We start from the raw sequence: 27,975 nt of genomic DNA, 5'->3' as shown, positions 1-27,975 counted from the left end.
TCATAAGTACAGAGTAGGGAGTTTAAGATAGGTAGATCTAGTAATTTATAGAAGGCCTCTGCGAGATAAATTTGAACACATTTTGAAGAAGGTAAATACATACAGACTGACAGAGGTGAAAGGGAATGTAGTCCAGAATGGCAGAAACATAATTCTTCTGCTTTTAGCAATCTATTAGATAACCTGCAGTCTTTTTATTTTATTATTTAATAAGTAAATAAATAAATATGCTTTTATTGATTTCAGAGAGAGGAAGGGAGAGGGAGACATAGAAACATCAATGATGAGAGTCATCAAACAGCTGCCTCCTGCAGGCACCCTTCTGGGGATAGAGCCTGCAATGCAACCAGGGCATGTGCCTTGAGAACTGGACCTTAACCTTATGGTTCATAGGTCGACATTCAACCACTAAGCCATGATGGCCGGGCAGATAACTTGCATTTTTATTTTATTTTTATTTTTTTAAAAATATATCTTTATTGATTTCAGAGAGAGGAAGGGAGAGGGAGAGAGAGATAAAAACATCAGTGATGAGTTGTCATTGATTGGCTGCCTCCTACATGCCCCTGACTGGAGGTTGAGCCCACAACCCGGGTATATGCCCTGACAGGGAATCGAACTGCGATACCCTGGATGGTAGGTCGATGCTCAACTGCTGAGCCACACCTGGCCAGGCTAACCTGCATTTTTAAGTGATTACTTCTCCCTGAGCTTTTATCAGTCATTTGAAAAAATATAACATTAACTAGAAGAATGCTACTTCACTATGCTGTTAAATGACGTTTTATTCACTAAACAATACATGACCAGGAAATTGGTTTTTAAGTAAAAATTTAAGAATAAGACTTCATACCTGGAACCACATTTGGGGCAAGAGGTTGTCCAGTTGGACGATGGGAGCTTGCTTGATGACTGCCATATTGAGAAACAGAAATTGGGGGTTTCTTTAAAACTAAAAGAAAAAATAGACCCATATTATTCCCATTGGTTTTATGATTTCTAAAAACCAAACATCATAAATTTACACTGCACTAATCCTATGATGCTTATCCTAATTTTGTAATCTTTATAGTTGATACATAATTAATTTGTGGTTACTAACTGATACATCATACCACCCATCACAAATTTTGGTGATCAATAAATTTGACCAGAATATAAGAAAGTTGGAACTCTATCTTGCTCACCACTATATTCCCAACACTTCGAATAGTGCCTGGCATATAAGAGGAGCTCAACTAAGATTTGATGAATGAATAAGTAAAAAACCTCTTCAGATACAGTAATATCTTTTTATATAGGTAGTATGAATAAAACTTGAAATGTATAGATTAGGTGAAGCAGTAAAAATATGCTACTCCAAGTTGCTCAGATTTAAATAAAAACTAAATACAAGTGATATAACAATTGAAATTTTATTTTGAAGAGAATTTTAAGTTGTACCAAGGGTTTTAGTACAAAGATGTACATACTTATAGTCAGGACTTTCCTCTCCCTTAAGAAATGAAGGTAATAGGGAAGGAGATAACTTTTCACTCACTAGCACTAATTCCACTGCATCCTTGGGCAGTTAAACATGAAGAAAGGAAGAGAGCAAAGAAAGAAACTAGAGAGAAGAAAAACAAAGAAAAAAAATAGAAATGCCCATCTATAAGATATGGTTAGTGGCGCATTATTTTTCTAAAACTTTGGTGTGGCAGAGACAATGCTATGTGATCCTATTTTATTATATTTCTCCTGGGCACAGAGGAACATCAGCTTCCATATGGTTAGGGGCCAAAAGACAGGGTTCTGACTATGAGAATGTATACGAAACTGAGTGTGACACTTCCAAGTACGGTGATAAAATCTTCTGTGAAAATCATCTATAATCTGTCTTCCCTTTTTGCCACAACTTAGGCGGCTACACATGAAGATGGTGGCTTGACATAATGAATGGGGACACTGCTTGAAGGAGAATGGCGAAGACAGTCATCCAACCTGTATCAGACTGTAATATGAACAATAAACCTTTATTGTTTTAAGTCACTGCAATTTGGGGGTTATAAATTAATACACCACAGCCTAGACAATCCTAACTAGTGTATCTGGGTTATTTTTATAATCCTCAAAGTTTATTTCAATCACTAAATTTCATTTATTTTTACATAGAGCTCTAAACTTAAGGACCTAAGAAGTTTAAAATTCCCTCTAAGCAATCAACCTACTCAAATTTAAAGAAAGTTGAGGTTTTCCATATCTTACTGTGATTCCCATTTACCTTGTTCCTACTGCCAGCTATAATGCCCAACACCCACTTCTGCACATAAAACGGCTAAATAACAACAATCACCTAACATCTTAAAAGAGCAGTACTGCCGGGCCAGGCGTGGCTCAGCAATTGAGCATCGACCTAGGATTCAGGAGATCGTGGTACAATTCCCGGTCAGGGCACATGCCCGGGTTGCAGGCTCAGTCCCCAGTCAGGAGCCTGCAGGAGGTGGCCGATCAATGACTCTCTCATCATTGATGTTTCTCTCTCTCTCTCTCTCTCTCCCTCTCCCTTCCTCTCTCTGAAATCAATAAAGACATATTAAAAAACAAAATAAAACAGCAATACTGTGACAGGTTTAACAATACAATTTTGATTTGTTAACAGACTCTGAAGACATTAAGTGTCTGGTAGGTATATTTGGAAAAGAAGTCAGTCACAGTCTACAAATTTGTTGAACACTGTTGAACCATAGCTGGCTCCATCACTATACAAACCAGAAGAGAGGGAACCTCCTCTACTAAACAAGAAATAATCATACATGTCCTTAGTTTATATAATAATGGCTCCAGCTCAAGAACAAGGTGACTATTTGGAGGCAAAACTATGATTTAGATAGGTAGGAAAAAGCTGGATTAAAAGACCCTTTATAAAGCACCCAGAGGAATTCAGACCTAATATAATAGAAACAGAGTAATAGTGTGGCACTCTTATAAGTTTGACATGAGTAATACATATTCCTATAGAAAGCTTACAAAAATAGAAAAGCACAAAGAAATTTATTTTTGTTTTTAATTTTTAAAAAATATGTCTTTATTGATTTCAGAGAGAGGAAGAGAAAGGGAGAGAGAGAGATAGAAACATCAATGATGAGTCATTGATTGGCTGCCTCCTGTATGCACACCCTGACTGGGAATAAAACAGATCTCCTGGATCATAGGTCGATGCTCAACCACTGAGCCACACTGGCCAGGCAGCACAAAGAAATTTAAAATTAACTCTCATTTCACCACTTAAGATAACCACTGTTAACATTTTGAGCCTAACTCTTCAGTGTTTTGTTTGTTTGTTTCTTTATATTATACTATATACCTTAAAGAAAATTAGGATTCCATCATATATGCTATCTTACCAGATTTATTTTCTGTTTTCCTCTGTATTAGTTTAAAAAATTAAATTTAATTTATTGGGGTAACACTGGTTAATAAAATTATATAAACTTCAGGTTTACAACTTTATAATGTAACATCTATGTACTCTATTGTGTGCTCACGACTAAAATCTAGTTTCCTTTTGTCACCATGTATTTGATCTCCTTTACCCTCCTCATCCTCCCCCATCCCCTCTTCCCCTCTGATAACCACGATTCTGTTGTCTGTATCTATGAGTTTCTTTTTTGTTTGTATGTTTATTCTGTTTGTTCATTTGTTGCTTTTAATTTTATAACCCACATGAGTGAAATCATATGATTCTTGTCTTTTTCCATCTGATTTATTTTACTTAACATAATATTCTCAAGATCAATCCATGCCCGGCCGGGCATGGCTCAGCGGCTGAGCGTCAACCTAGGATCCAGGCGATCAGGGTTCGATTCCCGATTCCCGGTCAGGGCACATGCCCAGGTTGCGGGCTCGATCCTCAATCTGGGGCATGCAGGGGGCAGCCAATCGGTGACTCTTTCATCACTGAAGTTTCTATCTCTCTCTCCCTCTCCTTTCCTCTCTCTGAAATCAATAAAGACATAAAAAAAAAAAATCCATCCATGTTGTCACAAATGGCAATATTTTATCTTTGTTATGGCTGTGTAGCATTCCATTGTATATATGTATCACTTCTTCTTTATCCAGTCTTTTTTTTAAAAATCCTCACCTGAGGATATTTTTTGCATTGCTTTTGCAGAGAGTAGAAGGTAGAGAGAGAGAAAGAAACATCAATGTGAGAGAGACACATCGATTGGTTGCCTCCTGCACGTGCCGTGACCAGGGCCAGGGATCAAGCCTGCAACCAAGGTACATGCCCTGGGCCAGAACTGCATGCAGGACCCTTCAGTCCGCAGGACGATGCTCTAACCACTGAACCAAACCAGCTAGGGCCAGTCTTTTTTTTTTTTTTTTTTTTTAAGAGAGAGAGAGAATTTTAGAGAGAGGGAGGGAGGGAAAGAGAAAGAGAGGAGGTCGATTTTTGTTGTTCTGTTTATATATGCATCCATTGGTTGATTCTTGTATATGCCCTGACTGGGGATTGAACTTGCAATCCTGGCATATCTGGATGACACCCTAATCAAATGACCTACCAGTCCAGGGCTATCCAGTCATTTTTTGAAATGACACTTAGGTTGCTTCCATGTCTTAGCTACTGTGAATAATGCTATAATGAACAAAAATATAATGAACATATATTTTTACAAGTAAATGTTTTCAAAATATCAGGTAGATGCCCAGAAGAGAGACTGCTAGGTCATATACCAGCTCTATTCTTAATTTTTTGAGGAATCTCCATACTGTTTTCCATAGTGGCTGCTCCTATTTACATTCCCACTGGCAGTGTGTGAAGGTTCCCTTTTCTCCACATCCTCTCCAACACTTGTTATTTCTTATTTTTTTTGGTTTTTTAAAAAAATATGTTTTTATTGATTTCAGAGAGAGGATGGAAGAAGGAGAGAGAGAGAGAAACATCAATGATGAGAGAGAGTCATTGATCGGCTGCCTCCTATATGCATGCCCTGACTGGGAATAAAACCATGACCTCCTGTTTCATAGGTCGATGCTCAACCACTGAGCCATGCTGGCTGGGCTCTTGTCTTATTGATAATAGCCATTCTAACAGGTGTGAGGTGGTATCTCATTGTGGTTTTGATATGTATTTCCCTTATAACTAGTGATACTGAGCATCTTTTCCTATATCTGTTTCCCATCTGTCTGTCTTTCTATGAAAACTGTCTTTTCAAGTCCTCTGACCAATATTTTATCAGATTGTTTTTGTTGTTGCTGAGCTGTATTAATTCTTTATATATTTTGGATATTAGCCTTCTCCCATTTGGTTGGCTGCCTTTTTGGTTTGTTGATGGGTTCTTTTGCCATGCAGAAGCTTTTCAGTTTGATGTAGTCCCATTCATTTATTTTTACTTTTATTTCCCTTGCCTTTGGAGCCAAGTTCACAAAAACTCTCTGAGATCAAAGTCTATACTTTTAACGCCTATGCTTTCTTCTACGTGTTTTACTGTTTCAGGTCTTATATTCAAGTCTTTAATCCATTTTGAGTTAATTTTTGTGTATGATGTTAGATAGCAGAGCCTGGATTTATTCTTTTGTATGCGGCTTTCCAGTTTTCCTAACATATTCTATTGAAGAGACTTTCCTTTCTCCATTGTGTGTTTTTGGCTTCTTTGTTGAAAATTAGTTGCCCATATATGTGTGGTTTTACTTCCAGATTTTCAGTTCTGTTCCATTGGTCTGTGTGTCTGTTTTTCTGCCATATTGTTTTTATTATTATACCTTTGTAGTTTCAAGTCAGAGACTGTGATACCTCCAGGTTTGTCTTTTTTTCTCAGGATTACTTTTGGCTATTTTGAGTCTGTTGTGGTTCCATACAAACTTGAGGATTATTTTGGTTTTATTTCTGTGAAAAATGCCACTGGGATTTGATGAGGATTTGCATTAAAATCTGTATATTGCTTTAAGGAACATGGACATTTTTATAGTGTTAATCTTTCAACCCATTGTGTCTTCTTCAATTTCTTTCAACAATGTCATGTAGTTGTCAGTGTACAGGTCTTCTCTGAGTCTGTGTCTCCTGGATTCAAATCCTTTAACACCCCAAATAAACTTTTGATTTGTTTAAAAAAAGAGAGAGAAAGAAAAACGAGCTCTGAGAAAGGCCTCTAATGTGCCATGACATCATAGACAGTGTCTGTATATACAGATGTTTTTGGTATTAATGCTAACTTTACTCAAAATATATACATTTTTAATGTATTTCTCAGTTCTAAGCTATAGTGCTACAGTTATATATGCATTAATATGGCAAATTCATATTGTGAAAATCAGACTTGAATTTGTTGGCATCTAATCAAAAGTAGCATTATTTATCCCTTTTAATTCTAATAAATTGGTTATGTGTTTCGTTTTTTTTAAAGTTTGCTTTGCTGAAGTCATTCATGTAAGAAAGACATTTGAAAACCACTTTCTGGTAAGGACAGTACCTAAAAATGGTCAAGATAAAATCTCTAAGACTTCTTGCATTCCCATTTCATTTACCATAACTCTGACATTTCCTGGTGGACAGGTAATAAATTATGATAGTGGGCAATGAGAAAATAAACTGAGACAGTACACATTTAGGGTAGTAATGATAAAATTTTAACTTGAATACTATGTAGAGATGGACAATAGAAGTTAAAAGTTGTATATTTACATGTAAATATATTTTTGTAGCTATATGACATGAAAAATAAATGCGTAGAAGCAGGTAAACAATCTTTGACTATGTATCTGAATAGAGTAATTCTACATACTAGAAAATACTGATACTGCTGGGACACGCTTTAAGAATCACTGGATGACTTCATTGACTTACAAAGAATGTTCATTTTAACTCCATATTTTTAAACTCATGCTATTGTATTGCTCTTGTCCTTACCTTTATTTTAGGGGACTATACTATGACTCGAAACCCCAAAAAATATAGACATGAAAGAATTTGAGAAGATAACAAAACAATATAAATGAAAGGACTAATACTTCATATGGACCTCAAACACTCAGCAACTTTAGCCACATACAAAAAGCTGTAACCATAGAAGTAACCCCCAAGATTAAAAGGAATAAAAACAGCCAAGAATAACCACAGACATGCTGTTACTTCTGATTTTCTGCCATAATAAATTGGAGTCAGCAGGGAGGAATACCTATGATAGCTAAGAAACATACAAATGGCAAAAAAAACAGAGACATGAAAAAAATAACACAAACAAAAAACTTGAATGGGATTAGGAAAGCAGCAGTGACACAGACTTTAAATGGAAATGGATGAGAAACAGACACATTAATGAGGAAAGAGATATACACAGAGCAGAAGTGATGACAAAAGGAAAAATAGTGAATAAACTATTTAAAGTGTGAGGTAATTAAATGAAAGGACCAGCCAAGTCCTAAAAACCTATGTAAAGGTATTACTGTGCTATATTAAAGCAAACCAACAGCACAGCAATCTGGGAAAATTTAGTATGAAAGAAATGAGCCAATAAACTTTTAGTAAACATAAATGGCTCTAACATAGCATAACTGTCATGAATAATAACTGAGTCAAAAAAGAAAAGGTTCAGCCCGGCCGGCGTGGCTCAGTGGTTGTGCGTCAACCTAGGATCCAGGCAATTAGGGTTCAATTCCTGGTCAGGGCACATGCCTGGGTTGCGGGCTAGATCCCCAGTCAGGGGAGTGCAGAAGGCAGCCGATCAATGACTGTCTCATCATTGATGTTTCTATCTCTCTCTCTCTCCCTCTCCTTTCCTCTCTTTGAAATCAATAAAGATATATCAAAAAAAAAAAGAAAAAAAAAGGTTCAAATATGATTGAATCTTATCAAGGGAAAAACAAGTACTTTATATACTTTAGCAAAAATTTTCATAAAAATTGTATCCAAAAAGTCCTGGAAATTAATGGGTAGTTAAGTAACTGGAAATATCAGTCATACAGATATCTGTGACTTTTCTTGTGTTACTCAAAAAGATAATAGGGTCATGTGAAAAATACTATGAATGAAAAGATGGCAAGGGACTGAGTAGAAGTTACACTGACACTCTTCCAGGACCAAACTGGAATTACAACTAAAATATAGAAAAATCATCCTGAATAATCAACTGCAACTGAAGATGCGCTGGAGAGTACCCTCATAACCAAGGAGGAAAAGTGGAGACCACATAGAGACTGGTAGGAAGTACAGAGGTGTGAGAAGGTTGGCTAGGCTCCCAGAGGCAGCAGCTGCAGGGCCAGAGGGATATCTCAGCTGTGGGGGGTTCCACTAGGACTCTGGGGCCAAAACCCCAGGCTGGGCTTCCCATCCAAGAGCACGAGAACTGAGAAAGGTGCTCACATAACATCTGGCTGTGAAAAGCATCCAGGTTTCTGTCTGCCAGGGAGAAACAGCTGGAAATGCAGGCACACTCTTAAAGGGCCAATGCACAAAGTTTTGTGTGCAGCCACTCACCTTGGGTTCCAGCAGAGGGAGGGCAGAGTGGACTGGAGCTGTGTGAGGAGAACCTAGGGTTTTGGGCTCTGGAGATAGAGCTCAGAGGGTACCCCTCTGGATTCCTGTGCAGAGTCATTCCTCCATACTGCAGAGGCAGACATTTACCTTCCAAGCAGCTTTGCCTGAGGGGGAAGCAACTGCCCTACCCTGCCAGAAAACCTCTCCCCCTACCCCTTGGAGTTTCTACAGCCTAAGGCTCATTGAGAGAATCAGATTAATCAGCCTGCAGCCAGAAGCAGACCTCAGAGTGCTTTGAGTCTTTGCCTGAACTGCTTCTGGACCGAGGTCTTGGAAAAGCAGACTTTGGTGTGAATCTTGGTCCTGTCCAAATGCACCCAGCCCAAAAAGAGGGGACCTCAAGCACTGGGTTGTTGAAAGCTTCAAACAGGGCACTTGAGGCCAGTCAGAAACAGCATCTGGCATTGGCCTGTAACAGAGACCATTCAAAATGACTGAGAGTCCTAGGAGGCCTACCTAATACATAGAAACAAACCCAAATAGGCAGCCTAAATGGGGAGACCAAAAAATAAGCCCCAAGTGAAAGAACAAGAGAAGTCTCCAAAAAAAGAGCTAAATGAAATGGAGTTAAGCAATCTATCGGATATAGAGTTCAGAATACTGATTGTAAGGATGCTCAACAGCATGAAAAAAGATATGGAAACTATGAAGGAAATGAAGAATGACATAGCAGAAATAAAGAATATATTGGAAGGAATAAACAGCAGATTAGAGGAAGCTGAGGATCAGATCAGTGAGTTAGAAGACGGGGTAGAAAAAAATCACTCAATCAGAGGTACAAAAAGAAAAAACAATTAAAAAACAGGAGGACAGTCTGAGGGAGCTGTGGGACAACATGAAACGTAACAATATTTACATCATAGGAGTGCCAGAAGAGGTTGAAAGTAAGCAAGGGTTAGAGAATCTGTTTGAAAAAATAATGGCAGAAGACTTTAATAACCTGGAAAAGGAAAAAGTCACACAAGTTCAGGAGGCACAGAGAGTCCCAAGCAAGAAGAATCCAAAGAGGCCCACACCCAGACACATCATCATTAAAATGCGAAAAACTCAAGACAAAGAATATTAAAGGCAGCAAGAGAAAAGCAAGCTGTTACCTACAAAGGAGCTCCTATAAGGCTGTCAGCTGACTTCTCACCAGAAACTCTACAGGCCAGAAGGGAATGGCATGAAGTATTCAAGGAAATGCAAAACAAGAATCTGAAACCAAGACTACTCTATCCAGCAAGACTATTATTCAAAATAGATGGTGAAATAAAGAGCTTCCCAGACAAAAAAAGGCTAAAGAAGTTTATCACCACCAAACCAGGATCACAGGAAATGTTAAAGGGACTGCTGTAATAAGAAGAAATAGAGAGAGAAACAGGCATAAAGAATTAAAATGTCAATAAATAAGGACATATCAATAATAACCTTAAGGACTTTAGGGGAGAGATCAATAGCAATACAGTCATAGTCGTGGACTTGAACACCCCACTGACTTCACTGGATAGATCTTCCAGACAAAAAGTCGACACAGAAACAGTGACTCTAAATGGCACACTAGAATAGATGGATTCAATTGATATTTATAGAACATTTCACCCCAAAGCTGCAGAATATACATTCCTCTCAAGTGTACATGGGTCATTCTCAAAGCTAGACCACATGTTAGGACACAAAACAAGTCTCTACAAGTTCAAGAAGACTGAAATTATATCAAGCATCTCAGATCACAAGGACATGAAATTAGAAATCAACTACAGTAAAAACACTCAAAAACATTCAAACACATGGAGGCCAAATAACAGGTTATTAAACAATGAATGGGTTACCAATAAGATCAAGAAAGAAACAAAAAACTTCCTTGAAACAATTGAAAATGAATACACAACAACCCCAAATCTATGGGACACAGCAAAAGCAGTGCTAAGAGGGAAGTTCATAGCACTGTAGGCCTACCTCAAAAAGCAAGAAAAATTTTTAGTAAACTATCTAACCTTACAACTTAAAGAATTAGAGAGCTTCCCTGTGAAGCCATCCAGACCAGGGCTTTTTGTTTGCTGGGAATTTTTTTATTGCTGCTTCAATTTCATCAGTTGTTATTGGCCTATTCAGGTTTACTGATTCTTCCTGATTGTTTTACATGATCTCACTCATATGTGGAATCTAATAAACAAAATAGACTGAGGAACACAATAGATCCAGAAACACAGAAACTTGACACAGAGTGATGAATCTCAGTGGGAAGGCAGGGGTGGGGGAGTGGATGGGACAGATTAATCAAAGAACTTATATGCATATATGCATAACCCATGGACAGAGACTATAGTGTGGTAAAGGCCTGGTCTGGGAAGGAGGGGAGGTACGGGGGGGAGGGGATCAATGGGGAAAAAAGGGGGGACATCTGTAATACTTTCAACAATAAAGATACATTAAAATAATAATAATAATAATGATTGCTTTAGTTAAATACTCTACTAACTTTTACTTACCAGTGGGAAGGTCTTCAACTTTTGCAAGGTCATTCTCTTCTATTCCAGGCATTCCTGCATCACCACCTGGTTTGATTAGTTCTGCCCGAGTAACAAAAGATATAATTCTATATTTTTCCTTACATAAATTGAAATTGTTTTGAAGGAAGGTAACAATCAGTTTCTAAGGCAACAAGCTACACTGACTAAATGTCTTTGTATCTTGCTTTGGACATAGTTGTGACTAAAATAACATTGTTTTTTCTGTGTCAAGGGATCTAAATTTGAAACAATACAGACACCTAATCATAAATGAACTAAAATCAAACAATATTCTTTATGATTGAAAATGTTCACTTCAAAATGAGAAAAGTCAATATCCTATTAACACAAAACAAAATCACTGTAATACCTTTCCCATGTGGAATATGGTCGCTTGAGGGTTTTTCATTCTTATCTTCAGCATTCTCAGCTACTTCTGGAACATTTTCAGGTACTGTATGTTTGTTTATGCCCAATTCATTTCCATCTTTTAATTCCAACTTGGAGGCCTCATGCTGTTAGATAAAGATTTGGTAATAGTAAGTATTTTGCAGTTGAAAACGTTAAATCATTCACATATTAACTAAATGTTCTGAAACAGTTCATTTTCTGAATTTCAAACACTTGGAAATGTGGGATATAATATTATTTTCTGTTCACCTTATATGAAGTCAAAGAATAACCAGCACATTTTAAAGTCTCTAATTAAAGCCAGTGGCCTACAATATTAGACAGAGGTTAATTCTCTTTGGCTATGCTAAGGGAGTGATTCTGCAAGAAGAGAGTCTTGCTGAGCACTGTAGGTTACTGTGGAGGCCTACAGTTGGGCATTGACCTGGGTGCTGTGGGCAGGCTGGTTTCTTTACAGGCAAATGTTATAATCCAGCAGGACGGCAGGCAGCAGAAGATTGGCACACAGGTGCTCCCTCAAGTGTGATAAATGGCTGCTGACATTGTCAGGCTTTTTTCCCCAAGTAGAAAGAGCAAGGGTGATAAACAGCCAATTTCTTCCCAGGTGCACTGACCACTAAAGCATAAAAAGTAATGGCAGAGCAACACACCATGTCAGTGCCCCTTCCAACCTGCTCCTAAACACATCATCTCCTTGGAAACTTGAATCTTCGGATATATGGTTAGGCCTGGCTCAATTCTATTGATGGGCCAGTTTTCTCTGTTATATTGGTTGAGTTGCCTTAGTGGAAAATTGAGAGAGACAAAGAGTTAAGTAGAAATGCTTGGGTTACCATATAGGTCCTTATACTTAATATTTAATGCATTTATACATGGTTTGTCAACTCTAAAGCACTATGCAATGTAATCATTAAGTAATGTTATAAGAAACAATAGCACTAAAAAATCTATAGGAAATCTAGAATTATAAGAGCCAAACTGTAAGAATTTGTCACAAAAAAGAAAAAAGGTGCTTTGACAATTCAGTGTACCTCATGGATAAAACTGACAACAAACATTTGTACTGTGCTTCATAGTTTACAAATTGCTTTCAAGTTTATCCCCTAGCAGAGATAAATAAACAGCTTGAGGAAAAACAAATATGAGGCTTAAGGAAGTTAAGTAGCTGTCCAAGGTTACAGATCCAGAGAATTGTGGAGAAGACATTCAAACGACAGTCTTTCTCACTTCCACATCTTCTGGGAACTTGGTAAGCAATAGTCAAATCTCAGAGCTTAATTGTTGATGAGCAAAATGATAAAATGAAAATTTTGTACATGTCAGTACAAAGGACAAGGGTAAGAAAATCAGTGAGGCACATCCTGAGCAGCTATCGTGCATCTCTGTGTATTTTCACTATGATGCAATATCACAGGCTATTTTTATAGTAGTCCACTGCTTTGTAGATGCAGTTAAAACAAACAATATTAAACAAAACTTAAAAGTCAACAAACTACTTACTGTTCAAAAATAGTTTTTCATTTAAAATAGTTAACAAAGATGTCCCTTTGATGTGTTATTAATGGGTGTACCTTTATGTGAATGGATAATATTTAATATTCTTAAGAAAATAAGAGTGCCCTGGCCAACGTGGCTCAGTTGGTTGAGCATTGTCCCATACACCAGGGGAGTGCCAGTTCAATGCCCGGTCAAGGGCACATGCCCGGGTTCTGGTCTCAATCCCGGGTCGCAACGCGCAGGAAGCAGCCTATCAATGTTTTGCTCTCGCATTGATGTTTCTCTCTCCCTCTCTCTTCCTCTCTCTCTAAAAAACAATAAACTATAAAAAAAAGAAAAGAAAATGAGTGTTTTCTAAGTGCAAGGCTGATGATTTGGTAAAGGGGCACTTAATTGTTTTTTAAAAAAACTTTTTATTCAGAAATAATTTTAACCTCACAGAAAAGTAATTAACCCTCAATTTCCTTTAATGTTACCATCTTATATTAGCATGGCACATTTGCAAAACTAAGAAACTAACATTAGTATACTATTAACCAAACTCCAGACTTTATTTAGACTTCACTTTATCCATGAAGTCCTTTTTCTGTTTCAGAATCCAATCCAGGATACTACATTGCATTTAAGTCCTCAGGTCTCCTTAGTCTCCTCTGGTCTACAACAATTTCTCTTCCTTCGTACCATGAAAACATTAAACAAATGAGTGTGACTATATTCCAAAAGATGTGTTTATCGACACAAAAATGTGAATTTCTTACAATTTTCTCATCACAAAATATTCTTTTAGTTTTTCAACCATTTTAAAATGTAATAACCATTCTCTGCCTATGGATAGTATGAAAACAGGAAGCAGGCTGGATTTAGTTTGCTCCTTCTCCAGATTAATTCCTAAATTACTTGGTTAAAAAAATAATAATAAATCCCTGAATACAACTTACGCTTGTTTCATATTGCTTACATTGGATTTGTTCCTATGAGAAAAACAGCTTAAATTTCACAGAACCAACTTGTTATGGTAGTTGAAGAACAGGGAATAAAAGGTGGAGAGTAAAATTAAGCAGCTGATGTGTTACCCTAGAAAGGAGTTCTCTAAGAATCTCCCTCCTCTCTACCTGCTCCATTTAGGGCAGGATAATGGCAAAGAATTATTGAAGAGTATGTTAGTTAATTAATAATATAAAAACAGCCCAGTATAGAAGAGCAGAAAGAGAGAACTATACTTGCCTGGAAAAAAGGAAAAGCTCTCATCTGTGCTTCTTGGAAGAACAGAAGAGAGCAAACTTACCCCATTATTTTTTTTTAAATTGATTTTCAGAGAGAGAGGAAGGGAGAGGGAGAGGGAGAGAGAGAAACATTGATCGGCTGCCTCTTGCATACCCCCTACAGGGGATTGATCCCGAAACCCAGGCATGTGCCCTGATCAGGCATCACACCAGCAACCTTTTGGTGCAACACCCACCCAACTGAGCCACACCGACTAGGGCTTACCCTATTATTTATATGGGCTTGTGATAGCACAAATGCAGCAGCAACCTCTCTTCCTCTTCCTTCTATGTTCTATGCTCCTTTTGTGTTCTACTATGTCCCTCTAACTATCCAGTGTTTCAATAATACCTTCTGCTTATTCTCAGTGCCTCTATGCCAGTAGCTTACTCAGGCCTGCCATTTCTAGCAATCTACCCTCATATCTCTTCAAGGTAGACTGTTTTCAGGCAGCAGCTATTCCACTCTATAGATTCAAAAAATAAAATACAGAAAAAACAATGCCCTCAGTATCATGCTGTAAAATAGTGAAACTGCTAAGAATGAAAATCTGGTTTCCTTAAATTCTAGTCCTTTAGAGGAGATGCTACCAAAGAGCAAGATAAGTATTTTTCACTGTTCAACCTCTCTTTAGTTTAATTCACAAGACTTTATTCAAACCATAGCTAGTTAGATGAGACTACAAGGTATAAAAAAATGAATGTCCTAATCTTTAGACAAATTGCCTCCATTTCTAGCAGGGCCTTTGTAATACATATGTCAACTGAAAAATGGATAAATTAATAAAAGAATTTGCCACCCCCAAAAATATAAATCAAAATAGTGGCTAGTGTTTCATTTCTGTGTTTTAAAAAAGGAATTCAGAGTAACAGATTTATAATTAAGGGGAGAGTTTCTCAATTATTTTTCTGATTCTCAAAAGCATAAAATAGCAAGTAATTAATTTTTCAGTAAAATGTTTTCCACTTTACAACCTGAGAAATATAGTAACAGCAAAAATTATTTTTAGCCCTGGCCGGTGTGGTTCAGTTGGTTGGGCATCATCTCCTGCACCAAGGAGTTGTTGGTTCAATTATGGTCGAGGCACATGCTGAGGTTGCAGGCTCGATCCCCAACAGGGGGCACGAAGGAGGCAGCTGATCGATGCTACCTTCTTGCATTGATGTTTCTTCTCCCTTCCTCCCTCTCTAAAAATCAATAAACTATTCTTTAAAAAAACTTTTTTTTAAGTCAGATAGCTCTGGCCCGTGTGATTCAGTTGGTTGCAGTATCATCCCATATACTGAAAGGTTGAGAGTTTGATTCCCGATCAGAGTACATACCTAGGTTGTGGGTTCAATCCCGGGTTGGTTGGGGCATGTAGAGAAGCAACCAATCAATGTTCCTCATTTCGATGTTTCTCTCTCTCTCTCCCCACTTCCCCACTCCCTAAAATCAGTAAGTATATCCTTGGGTGAGGATTTTTTAAAAAGTCAGATAAAAGATATTTAGTTCAAAATTAGTTTTAAGAGTTACGGTTATGTTTTTGCAAATATCAAATTTACTCAGCAGTAAAGCCACTGCAAGTCATTTTTAGAATTAGGCAGACTAGAATACTTAAAAATATAATGTTTTATGACAAAAGTACTTATTTTAATTCCTAATTACAATATTTATAACAAGAACACATTTTAATTTAAGTATTTATTTTTAAATTACCTTTGGTTCCTGCAAAAACTGGTCTGCTAACCTTTTAATATTTTCTTCATGATGTGCTCTTAATTCCTTGATTTGTTGTCCACACTGAAAACTAAATTACAAAGTCAATTTTAGACTATATTGTCTTGGATTGGATTCTCAGTCTACAAGTTGAAAACTTACGTTTACAAAGGTGAAGCATTCAGTTAGCAGGAGAGTGGGCAAGGAAGGATAAAGAGCAGACAAAAATATAGCTTGCAGTCAAAATTATTAAAGTAGTTGAATATTTAATAGAGGATAAAAATACTGATAAAGCTAATTAAAAAATTAGAAAGCTAAAAGTCTGTTTTTAAAAATTGTATTTATAAAAAATCAATTGTCAGAGCCAACTTCAATCATAGAAGAGAAAAACACTATAGAGGAGAAAAGAGAGAAAAAATATAGTAATAGATGAGAAAAAATAGAATTATGAGAGTTAATAGGATTGGCAGCAGATGATTCAATAGTTAGTACTTTAACACAATAATAAAAGTCTAAACCATAAGAAGAGCAAGAATAGAAGAAAATAATAAATAAGATAGACTAGAATCATCAAGAGAAAATGTAAAGGAACCAAACAGATAAAGACTGAAAATTTCTACTATACATTAGTCAAAGGATACAAATAGATCATTCATGCAAAAAGAAACAAATATAGAGAAAAATGAGTTAATATAGAGAAAAATGTTAACTTTCACCATTAAATGCAAATTAAATTTCCTATATGTACTTATGGTATTACCTTATTCCTATACTTGCAAAAATAAATTAGAATTATAAAAGCCAATGTTGATGGGGCTATGGGAAACATTTAGATCATAAATTAGTACAATCATGTTAGACAGCAATCTTTCATATATGTGAAATGGGAAACAAAAACAATAAAACATTCTATATCAGGAACTCTATATTTCAGAATATATACCAGTGAAATAACATAAGAGGGGAAAAATCCTTTTTGCATAAAGAGTTTCATAGCTGATAGTAACAATAGTGAGAAAAGGAAAACTACTATAATGGTTCAGCAATTGTGAGAGATTAAACAAGCTTTGGTACATTAACAGGCTAAAATAATATATTACCTCTAAATATGTTAAACCTTTAATCCTATCGGTATATGAAATATTGAATACTCTTAGGTTCAATATAAATAGATGTATATTGATAACCTACAAGAGTAAGAAGTCAGAAATGGATAAATGATACTTTAAAATATGGTGAATCTAATTTTTGATATGCAAACCTAAAAAATACCTTTTACTATAAAATTGATTAAAGATACAATAAAGATTGTTAAAGAGTAACTGCTAGAAAAGCCCCCAAAAGGTTCCACAACTTCATCACCAACTAAGTGTAGCACTGTAAGTAAGGGGCCTGAAGTAAAGAGCAGGAAAAGCAGCTGGCACTCAGTCCTCAGCTATTCTGTCTTCATCTGGATGCCCTTTGGGGAAAAAAATCACAGATTCTTAATTTCCTTTCAGTCTTTCCCATATCTAATTCAATAAAAGTCAGGCAAGATTTTCTGTCTTCCACAGGGAGACACAACAGGCCTTGTAAGAGATATTTTCATGGTGTTGAAGCTATCAAAATAAAAAAGTACAGATTTCTAAGAGGCAATAGAAAGACAATAGAAAATGAATTTAAACAACCTAAAAAAGGAAAACAGAAGCCAGAAAGGAAAAAAATGAACTGTCCAAAAGTTGGGCAGATATTCCAGATTCATAAATATTTGTTGCATGTAGCACCTTACCTCTCATATTCTAGCCTCTTCACAAGGTAAGTATTGTTTTTCCTATAGTCCTGAAGCTGGTCTTCTTGTCGAAGAAACTCCTGACGAAGCTCTGCAAGTTGCTCTAGCCACAAAAGGTAAGAATCAAAGGAATAAAGTTACACACTCTAATGCTTCCTAGAGAGAAGTTACGGGATTTTTAAAAATTATATATACTTCTCAATTTTTTATTGAGTTAAATTATAAAATTAGCACCCCATTTAACTGTATTTTATAACACATGCAAGGGCAAATAAAATTTATTTTTAAAACAAGATAGCCTCAGTAGCTTTCACATCAATCAGAAATATTAAAAAAGTACACATCTTTTCACATTATGTAGACATATAAGCTATGAAAACAGTACCAAAAAAAATCACCTACCTACCTCTTTAAACCTATCTGCTTTATAAAAGTAGGCGGAGAAACTAGCCAGCATGGCTCAGTTGGAACATCATCCCATACACCAAAAGGTGGCAGGTTTGATTCCCAGTCAGGGCATATATCCAGGTTGCAAGATCAATCCCCCACGGGGCATGTGCAGGAGGCAACCGATCGATGTTTCTCCCTCACATTGATGTTCTCTCTCTCTCACTCTCTTCCTCCCCCCCTCCCTCCCTCTCTCTAAAATCAATAAAAAAATTAAAAAAATTTTTTAAAGTAGGTGGGAAAATCATATTTTTTAGATATGTTTGCTATGGGTATAGAATTCAAGGTTTCTTTTTTTAAAATATGTTTTTATTAATTTCAGAGAGAAGGGAGAGGGAGAGAGAGATAGAAACATCAATGATGAGAGAGTCATTGATAGGCTGCCTCCTGCATGTCCCCTACTGGAGACTGAGCCCGAAACCTGGGCATGTGCCCTGACAGGGAATCGAACCATGACATCCTGGTTCATAGGTCGACGCTCAACCACTGAGCAATGCTGGCTGGGAGGTTTACTTTTCATTTTAAATCATATTTGACTACCAACTTAGGTGCTAATCACTTTAGATCTCATTTCTAGTTCTGCCACTGATGCTAAGTCCACAAATACCAAAATTGCATTTTTAAAGTCCATAATTTCTGGACAAGGACTGAAAGTTTTAGTTGTAATGAGTGATACGAAATTTCAAGCTGGAAAGTAAATTAAAAGCTGAACCAGATGCTCTTTTGTAAACATTTATGCATAATCAGTAGCTCCACATTTTCTGAAGCTGTTCCCCCTTCATCTGACCCTAAAACTAAAAGAAATCCAGCCAGAGAAGAGACATGTCATTTTTCAGATGATTAACTGCTAATAGCCTTAGCAGTTAAGCAAAAGTAGTAGTTAAGGAAGTCTTTTTACAAATGAGAACAGAGGTCTACTCTGCATATGCAACATCTATTAAGACTAAAATGTAATGTCTACCCATAATTTACCAATATTACAGGTATAATAAAACATCTACCTTTCATGAAGGCTTATAGAATTAGTCTTATTACTTTAAAGGTGCTCCAAAAATGCTCAGGATATAAATTTTTAAAAAGCAGATGTATATGCATAGCCCATGGAAACAGACAACAGTGTGGTGATGGTCAGAGGGATGGGGGGCAGGGGCTGTGTGTCAGATGGGCCGAGTACAGAAACTCACCAGGGCAGGAAGCCCTGGATGCCTAGCAAGGGGTGAAACTGAGAAAACAAGAACTTTGTCCCTGGGTAATCTATCTTCCCCTAACATATCATTGGTCATATGATTTAGATCCCATGATCGTTCCTCCCTAAAGATAACATTTAGGCCTCAGCTGTATTTCAGCTCTAGGCCCAGATAAGCAGCGAAATCGGACAAGTGGCGCCTGGGTGCCTCAGGACCAAATACATTGACTAATGACCCACCCTGCCCTGGCACTGACCAATCAGTAGAGACCACGGCCCTGAAAGAGCACACCTGGAAAGCTGACGAATATTCTATTGAGACATTGCCCAGAAGAGCAATGGGCAGGGGCAGCTCATCCCGGGCTTACCCCCTGAACCTGTCTCTGAGGCTCCCCTTCTCTCTCTCTGACTTCTCAGTGAGCCAAAGCATCAAGGCCTAGGTTCTGTTGCTTCTTGTATGCTCTTTATTGTTTCACTGTCCCAAGTATATTCTTGCTGCCATCATGGACCCAATACCCTTTGACTCAGCGCTGTGTAGCCCTTCCCCTAGATATCTCCATCCTTTTTTTTTTAATATAAAAATTTATTTTTAAGTGAAAGTATGAAACAAACAAAACCTACAGAAACAGATTTTCCCATCAGAATCTGTTATTTTATCAAATAATATTTTGAAAACACATTCCTTCAGTCATTAAAATAGGTCTTAAAATACAAAAGAAATTAAATCTGTAAGAAAGTCTAGTAGACCAGATGCTGTTGTCAGGGCTATTATGTTGGTGGTTATGCTCTAATACGTCCCATGCCATCCACCTCCACTCATGCCACCTTGCCCATATAACCTCCACTGCCTCCACCACCACGACTATAACCACCCAGGCCATCAGGGGTCCCATATCCTCCACTGTAATTGTTCCTCATTCCCACCCTTCCAACAGATCCATAACCACCCTGATTATCCATTCCATCTCTGCCATAGCCTCCCATTCCAGAACCTCCCATTCCTGAGCCATCTCTAGGAGTGGAATTCAAGAAGAGTTCAATGTATCAACATTGCATGTTATTCTTATCTTTAGGCATGGCAGCTACTGCATCTTCATGTGTCACAAGCTCTACATCTGCTTCTCCTGTTGCTCTGCCATAAGCTCCAATATCAATATGCACTCATATTGGATTTAGTGGTGAGAAGAAATTAGCAATGTCATTTTCAGTTGCATGAAACGGCAATCCTCTCATATGTACAAAATGACAGTCATGAAAACCTGAACTTGCATCACCAGCTCCACCATAGCCATGACCTCCCATACCTCTTCCATCTCTCATTCTGTCATCAAAGCCATCATTTCCATAGCCATAATTATCATACCCACCATAGTCATCAAAACCTCCATAACTTCCACACCCAGCTCCATAATAACCCCCTCTTCCTCCTATCGGTCTATCATATGGTCCTTGTTGCTGGACCAGCAATCTTCTTGGTGGATCATAAAATCCTTTGATTTCACTCCTGCTACTTCTGAAGATCTCAATATACCTGTGCCCTATTCTTTCCTTGTGTTTCCCCAGAGCATTTTCTGCTATCTCCTTTGAAGCAAATTGCACGAAGGGCTCCTCTGTGCTTCTCCCCTGGTAGTCCATTGTCAGTGTTATCCCATTTGGCAGGATATCCAACCCTTGAAAGAAATGAACTATTTCCTCTTTGCTGCAACAAAATGGCAGTCCACAAAGTCATACTGTCCCATCACTAGCGTCAATTGGACCATTATGTTTCATAACCCAATCCATCTTGAAACAGTATTGATATCGTTTGATGAAATGCCCCTTTTACTTCAGATACTCTGTCAAGCGACAGCAGCGCCCACGCCGGTGCTTGCGGAGGTCGCTGGCCTCTGCAGCACCCCGACTCAACGGTTCTCCTAACCCTCTCTGGTGGAGGCTACCGCTAAGGGAGCTGCGCAGCAGCGCGACTGTCTTGGGGGGATGGGAGACAGCAAGCCCCCATCCTCTTTTAATATATTTAATTTTTCTTTATTCACCTTCTGAGATGGCTATTCAGCCACTGGCTGTTAACTTTTCACTGCGTGGAGGTGGTTAAAGAGGGGGAGGAAATGGGGGACATCACTAATAGTGTCAACAATAAAAAAGTCAGATATAAATATATTTTTAATATAAGTACACAGAAATATAATGTAAAAAATAGGCTACAATAAAAATATATCAAAGTGCTACCAGCGATTATATTTAGCTGGGGAGGAGGAGCAAGGAGATGTTGGTCAAAGATGTTGACACCAAATAAAAATTTTGAAGTCACATGAATACTTGCTGAGATATATAAATAAAAAGTTTAACAATATGCATAATAATAGTATTGCATAATATAATAACCAGGTATAAAAAGTAAATGATTCACATAAAATGCTTGTATTTAATAAATATGCTTACATATTCAAGGCATTTTATTTTTTTTTAATTTAATTGAGATATAACATTGTGTAAGTTTAAGGTATAATTAAGGTATACAACATGTTGATTTGATTCACTTACATACTGTGAAATGACTGCCACTGTACTATTAGCTAACACCTCTATAATCTCACATAACGGCCATTTCTTTTTTGTGGTGAGAACATTTAAGATCTACTACTCTCTTAGCAACTTTCAAGTATATAAAAAAGTACTGTTGCCCTAACCAGTCTGACTCAATGGTTAGAGTATTGGCCCATGGACCCAAGGCTCCCAGGTTTAATTCCGGGCTAGGGCACGTGCCTTGGTTGCAAGCTCAATTCCTGGCCCTGGTCAGGCACTTGCGGGAGGCGGCCAGTTGATGTGTCTCTCTCACATCAATGTTTCTCTCTCTCCCTCTCCCTCTCCCTCTCCCTCTCCCTCTCCGCCCCCCCCTCTATCTTTCCCCCTTCCACTCTCTCTGAAAAGCAACGGAAAAAATATCCTTGGGTGAGGATTAAAAAAAAGTATTGTTAACTATAATCACCACACTGTCTGTTAGATTCCCAAAACTTCATCATATAACTGAGAGTTGGAACACTTTGACCAACATCTCCTCCTCACTCCTCCTCCCCAGCCCACCCCCAACCCCTGGTAATCACCCTTCTAGTCTCTGTTACTATGAGTTCAGTCAAGCCACATTTTAAATTTCTCTTCTTACTCTATTAATTCTTTAATATGTACACATGGTTGATCTCCATAGTTTTTCATCCATTACCCCCACTTCAGATAAAAGTAACAAATCTGAGGCCAGGTATCCCTGAATAACATTCAGCTTGTTTTCTGATCCCTGGCTCCATCTCCTAAAATACAGAGGGCTAGAAGTAGCAAAAACTCTCGCCTCAGCTATGGATATTGATTCTATAGAGACAGTAAGATCCCAGCAGGCAGCAGACAAAAAGCCGTGTAGCTTACAGAGTTAGCCAGTTAGCAGCTATTAGGGAATAAACTTCAATTGGTGATCTTTAGGACTCATTCAGGCTTCTTTTTCCTACAACTGAATAATTGAAGTAAGCTAACTTTACCTTCAGAAAGAACCTGAGGCTTTAGTATGATTTCAAGGTTTAGGATGGCTTCTCTGCCTCTCCACAAAGCTTCTAACAATATTTGAAATTCCTTTATCAGGAAATAAAGTTTTCATTTCTAAATGGAGATAAAAGGCTTAAAATACAACTGACAAAGAAAAATAAAACATCATTATAAGTGAGTTCCAGTCCATGCAAAATACCAGATTCTTTCCTGTTTACATACAGGCAAAAGATTATAAAGCAGAGAACTAATTTAGTGTTTTGAGTGGTCAAAACAAAGGCTTGAAAAGGGAAAGTAAACAGAACAGAAAGCAAAACTAAAGACAAAATTTTTCTATATCATGATTTTACTTTAAACTGATTGAAATTTGGGTTTTTTTTGAACCCAAAAATACTCTATCTAGTGTGGCTGCTCCAGGTCACCACGGAAGGATGCCCAGAGGAAGTAACTTAACATGAGATCAGGTCCATGGCTGATTGTGCAGGATGTTCTATCTCAGACAATAACACCAGGGTATGTTATAGAAAGGCATGGGCATACTCCCCCAATTTAACATCAAAAGACTGGAGATATAGTTAAGGAAGGGGTGGCCTAGGATGAGCTTTTCAAGCAAAAGAAGTATTTACTTCTAGAAACCTTTGATTTCAAATTTACTTTCAGTAATAAGCATAAAAATAAGGTAAGCTATTCAAAATCAGTGTATACTAGAATATTAATTTATTATGTCAGAAATTAAAAACCAACTCTCATTCCTTTTATTTCCATAAAAATATTAACTACTGTTTGGCCGGCATGCCCAGTGGTTGAGCATCAACCTCTGATCCAGGAGATTCCGGTTTGACTACCGGTCAGGGCACATGCCCGGGTTGCGGGCTCAATCCCCAGTGAGGGGTGTGCAGGAGGCAGCCGATCAATGACTCTCTTATCACTGATGTTTCTATCTCTCTCTCTCCCTCTCCCTTTCTCTCTCTGAAATCAATAAAGATATATTTTAAAAATATATATATTAACTACCATAAGGATTTTTTAGGGTCTTAGTGTTTATTAATTCCATTATACCCAGTATTAATTTCAGTAAAAACAGTCAAATCTGGGTTTTATAGTCAACTTATCAAGAAGTTTGTTTCAGTAGAAATAGTTACCAAGGTACAAAAGTCACATTAATAAAATTCAATCTTAAAACTGTACTAAAACCAAAAGTTGTATAGTTATGAGTTGAAACAAAGCCTTTTTCTCTGCTGAAAGTATCATATAAAATTTCAAAACATCTCAAGATCTACTTCAATGCATGTAGTACAATAAAGATTTTTACCCAGTAACATAGACTGTCATTTTCTTTGACATATACTAGAAGCCACAAGATTTCCTATTCAACTGATCTACTACAACTTAATAATAAATATACTTTGATGACGAGCAGAATCATTTGTAAAAATTGCAAGCTGGGCCTTGGCCAGGTAGCTCAGTTGGTTAGAGCATCCTCCCCGTACACCAAGGTTGCAGGTTCAATCCCCGGTCAGGGCACATACAAGAATTAACCAATAAATGTATAAATAAGTGGAACAACAAATCAATGTTTCTCTTTTTCTCTCTCTCTCCTTTCCTCACTCTCTAAAATCAATTTTTAAAATTAAATAAATAAATAAATACTGCAAGCTGGAAGCAGCATTGACAGTGTGGCATCTTCTGTGTCATCCTAATGCACTCCTATGTGTCAAAAAGAGCAGAGCCCGGCCGGGCTTGGCTCAGCGGTTGAGCGTCAACCTAGGATCCAGGCAATCAGGGTTCGATTCCTGGTCAGGGCACATGCCCGGGTTGCAGGCTAGCCGATCAGTGACCCTCATCGTTGATGTTTCTATCTCTGTCTCTCCCTCTCCTTTCCTCTCAAATCAATAAAGATATATTAAAAAAAAAAAGAGCAGAACATGGACACAAATGCAACAAAAATAAATGTGGCCATCCAGGAAGCAAATTTCTAATAGGAAATCAAAGCTGTTCTAAATCACAGACAGTGAAAAATTAATAATTCCTATTTTTTGATTACAACATATAAATAACACTAGGTGAAAGCAAAACTTCCGTAAATTACAAAGCCAGCTCTGGTTGGCTTCTCCAAGAGAATGATAAAAATACATTATCTAATTCTATCTAAAGAGGTTCAAAATGGTTACAGAATAAAGACATATTCATGAAATTAAAGAGCATGTATTACCCACATATATAAACTTAAAAGTCACGACATGCAGTTTTTTTTGGTGTTTTTTTTTTTACATCTTTATTGATTTCAGAGAGAGGAAAGGAGGGGGAGAGAGAGATAGAAACATCAATGATGAGAGAGTCATTGATCGGCTGCCTAGCCTGCAACCCGGGCATGTGCCCTGACTGGGAACCGAACCCTGATCTCCTGGATTCTAGGTCGATGCTCAACTGCTGAGCCACACCCGGCCAGGCCATGCAAAGTTTTAAAATACAAAGTGTCATAACCAAAGAGTATAGGGAGAAGAACGGTGATTCTCAGACCCCAATCTCCAAAAGCCAGTGATGGCCTGAAATAATGTCAACAACTTCTTCTCCTTACCTATTATTTGTCATAAAAACTTTGGTCACCTCTCATCACTTCATCTAAATGAAATATATGTATCTTTCCAGGTTACTATCTGTTTCCAGGGTATCTAAAACATTAAGCTTGGAGGTCCTGTCCAAAGCATCCCTAGACCTGAATGGATTATTTTAGCAGATTGGACACAGTACAGAGGGATAACCCTTACCTTTTCCCTAGAAATGTAATGGCCTCTGAAGTTACAGCTCAATTTTCTTTGAGGATTCTTTTAACATTTCAGTGCATGAACTCTGTCTACAGCACAGGATTAAAATGCTGGCCTCAAATTTTAACTTGCATTTATTATATATAAAGCAATATTTTAAAAATTGTATTATATCTTCAGACAAAAGGATAAATGTTTTGCCATCCGAAGAGCTTCGTTCAAAATCTTTATTTTATTTAGCTGTTTTACTATTCTTAATTCTTGAGGATTTTAGACATTTAATGACCTTTATTTATCTTTAATTTGTAATTAAGTTTCTTACCCTTTAAATGATGTATGTCTGCCATCTGATATGATATGTTGTTCTGTAGTTTAACCTGAAAAAAATTAATTTCTCATTTTAGTAAAGAATATATAGTTGTGCTCATATTTACTTTTTTCTCACATTCACTTTGAGCTTGATCATAAATGCAAAAGAAAAATCCTTATTGTATATACATCACCTCTTTCCAAAAAGAATTAGACATAAATTCTAATTTTTGTAATACTCATTTTAAATTTGCACAAGAATATTCATTTTACTTAATATTTAGTATAACAACTTTCAAAAGTTTTGAAGTTCAGTTGAATATTGCTTAACGGCATGTCTTTTTCAAAATCTTACCAGAGGAGACCTCTAACTCTATATTAAAAAAAAACACTGCTTGAACCAATTAATGTCAAATCAAAAGTAATTAATAATGCTTATCAAGCTTCCATAAAATGACAGATATTACATAGGACTCATTGCTATGGTCATTGTACTCTAGGAGAGTAGGAGACTATTGTTTGTATTTCAGATGAGAGAAAATGTTAGTCTAAACCAGGGGTGGGCAAACTATGGCCTGTGAGCCAAATCTGGCTTGCTGCTTATTTTAGTAGAGATGGCTAGCTAAGGATGGTTTTTACATTAAAATTTTTTTTAAAAATTTTTTAGTTACACTTGAAATTCAATATTAGTTTCAGGTATAGAACATAGCATTTAGACACTTTATAACTTATGAAGTGATCCCCGCATAAAGGGTTTTTACATTTTTAAATGGTTAGGAGGTAAAAAATAAAAACAATAATATTTCATGAATTATATGAAACTCGAATTTCAGTACCTATAAATAAAGTCTGATGGGAAATAGCCACACCCATTCACTTACATATTGTCTATGGCTGCTTTGGAGCTAGAGTGATTTTTTTTTGTTTTGTTAATTCTCACCCAAGGATAATTTTCCATTGCTTTTCAGAAAGAGTGGAAGGGAGAAAGAGAGCGAAAGAGAGAGAAACATCGATGTGAGATTGGTTGCCTTCAGCATGCACCCCAACTGCGGGCCTGGGCTAGCGCCTGCAACCAAGTTACCTGCCCTTGGGACCCTTCAGTCCCCCAGCTGACGCTCTAACCACTGAGCCAAGTCAGCTAGGGCAAGGAGCTAGAGTGACTGTGACAAAGACCATATGGTCTGCAAAGCCTAAAGTATTTACTATCTGTCCCTTTGTAGAAAAAGTTTGCCCAACCAGTGTGGCTCTGTGGCTGAGCATCGATTGACCCAAACACCAAGAGGTCACAGGTTTGATTCATAGTCAGGGTACATGCCTGGGTTGTGGGCTCAATCCCCAGTAGGGGGGTGTGCAGGAGGCAGCCAATGGATGTTTCTCTCTCACCGATGTTTCTATATCTTTCTCCCTCTCCCTTCCTCTCTAAAATCAATAATAACATATTTTAAAAAAAAAAAAGAAAAAGTTTGCCAACCCCGATCTAAGTTAACAGAATTACAACAGAGAGATAAATATATGTGAGAGCTATCAAAAGAAAGAACGAATAATCTTGCTGATTGATCAGATATAGGAGTAAAAGAAGAAACATCAAGGATGATGTTTACATTTCTAAAAGAGGGGGACTAGATGAGTAAGATTATAATACTCTATAATAGGGAAACACAGGAGAAACAGGCTTGGAGGGAGAGGGAGAAGTGCAGAAATGATTTTTTCAGATTTGGACCTGTTGAATTTGAGGCACTTGTATACCCAAGAAGAGATCTTCAGTAGGCAGCTGAATAAGTGGGTCTGGAGCTCAGGCATCAACTAACACCAACAGTTATATGATCAATTGATCACTAAGAATGTTTTCTAATAATTTCAAATTAGCCTATGTTTACTTTCTTTCCCACTCCTTTATTATCATGATCCTTTTTTTTTTTTGCATTTTTGCCCCTCCAAAAAATATAACCATCCTTTATTCTTATTTTCAACAAGTTTATATTACTTCATTTTTTATCCATTTTTATGATCCTATTCTAGCTTCCCTGTACTTTTTTTTTTTTTTCCTGTCCTCTTTATTTTAAACTTGCTTTTGAAATTGCTAGAGAAATGCTATT

General features: G+C 37.2%; 1 protein-coding gene and 1 pseudogene across 5 annotated transcripts in view; both read right to left on the bottom strand.

Annotated features, from left to right (window-relative positions):
* GOLM2 (golgi membrane protein 2) overlaps positions 1-27,975 on the bottom strand; it is an 82,149-nt gene that overhangs the window by 36,723 nt on the left and 17,451 nt on the right. For 2 of the 4 annotated variants that reach the window (XM_081123564.1, XM_081123562.1), the window contains exons 2-7: positions 25,893-25,947; positions 17,645-17,747; positions 15,877-15,967; positions 11,378-11,522; positions 10,987-11,067; positions 854-952 (exon numbers count right to left, since the gene is read on the bottom strand). In XM_081123564.1, the coding sequence (XP_080979690.1) occupies positions 854-952; positions 10,987-11,067; positions 11,378-11,522; positions 15,877-15,967; positions 17,645-17,747; positions 25,893-25,947 (574 nt within the window). The remainder of the gene's footprint in view (positions 1-853; positions 953-10,986; positions 11,068-11,377; positions 11,523-15,876; positions 15,968-17,644; positions 17,748-25,892; positions 25,948-27,975) is intronic. The other 2 variants (XM_081123565.1, XM_081123563.1) reach the window with 1 other exon arrangement.
* LOC308558832 (heterogeneous nuclear ribonucleoprotein H3 pseudogene) lies at positions 20,014-21,059 on the bottom strand (annotated as a pseudogene). Its single transcript has one exon. The product of its transcript is annotated as a heterogeneous nuclear ribonucleoprotein H3 pseudogene (transcript).

Source organism: Miniopterus schreibersii (assembly GCF_964146895.1).
Source record: "Miniopterus schreibersii genome assembly, chromosome: 1".
NCBI classification, from domain to species: domain Eukaryota; kingdom Metazoa; phylum Chordata; class Mammalia; order Chiroptera; family Miniopteridae; genus Miniopterus; species Miniopterus schreibersii.
Note: the sequence above shows the minus strand (reverse complement) of the source record. Positions and strands in the feature narration are given on the sequence as shown.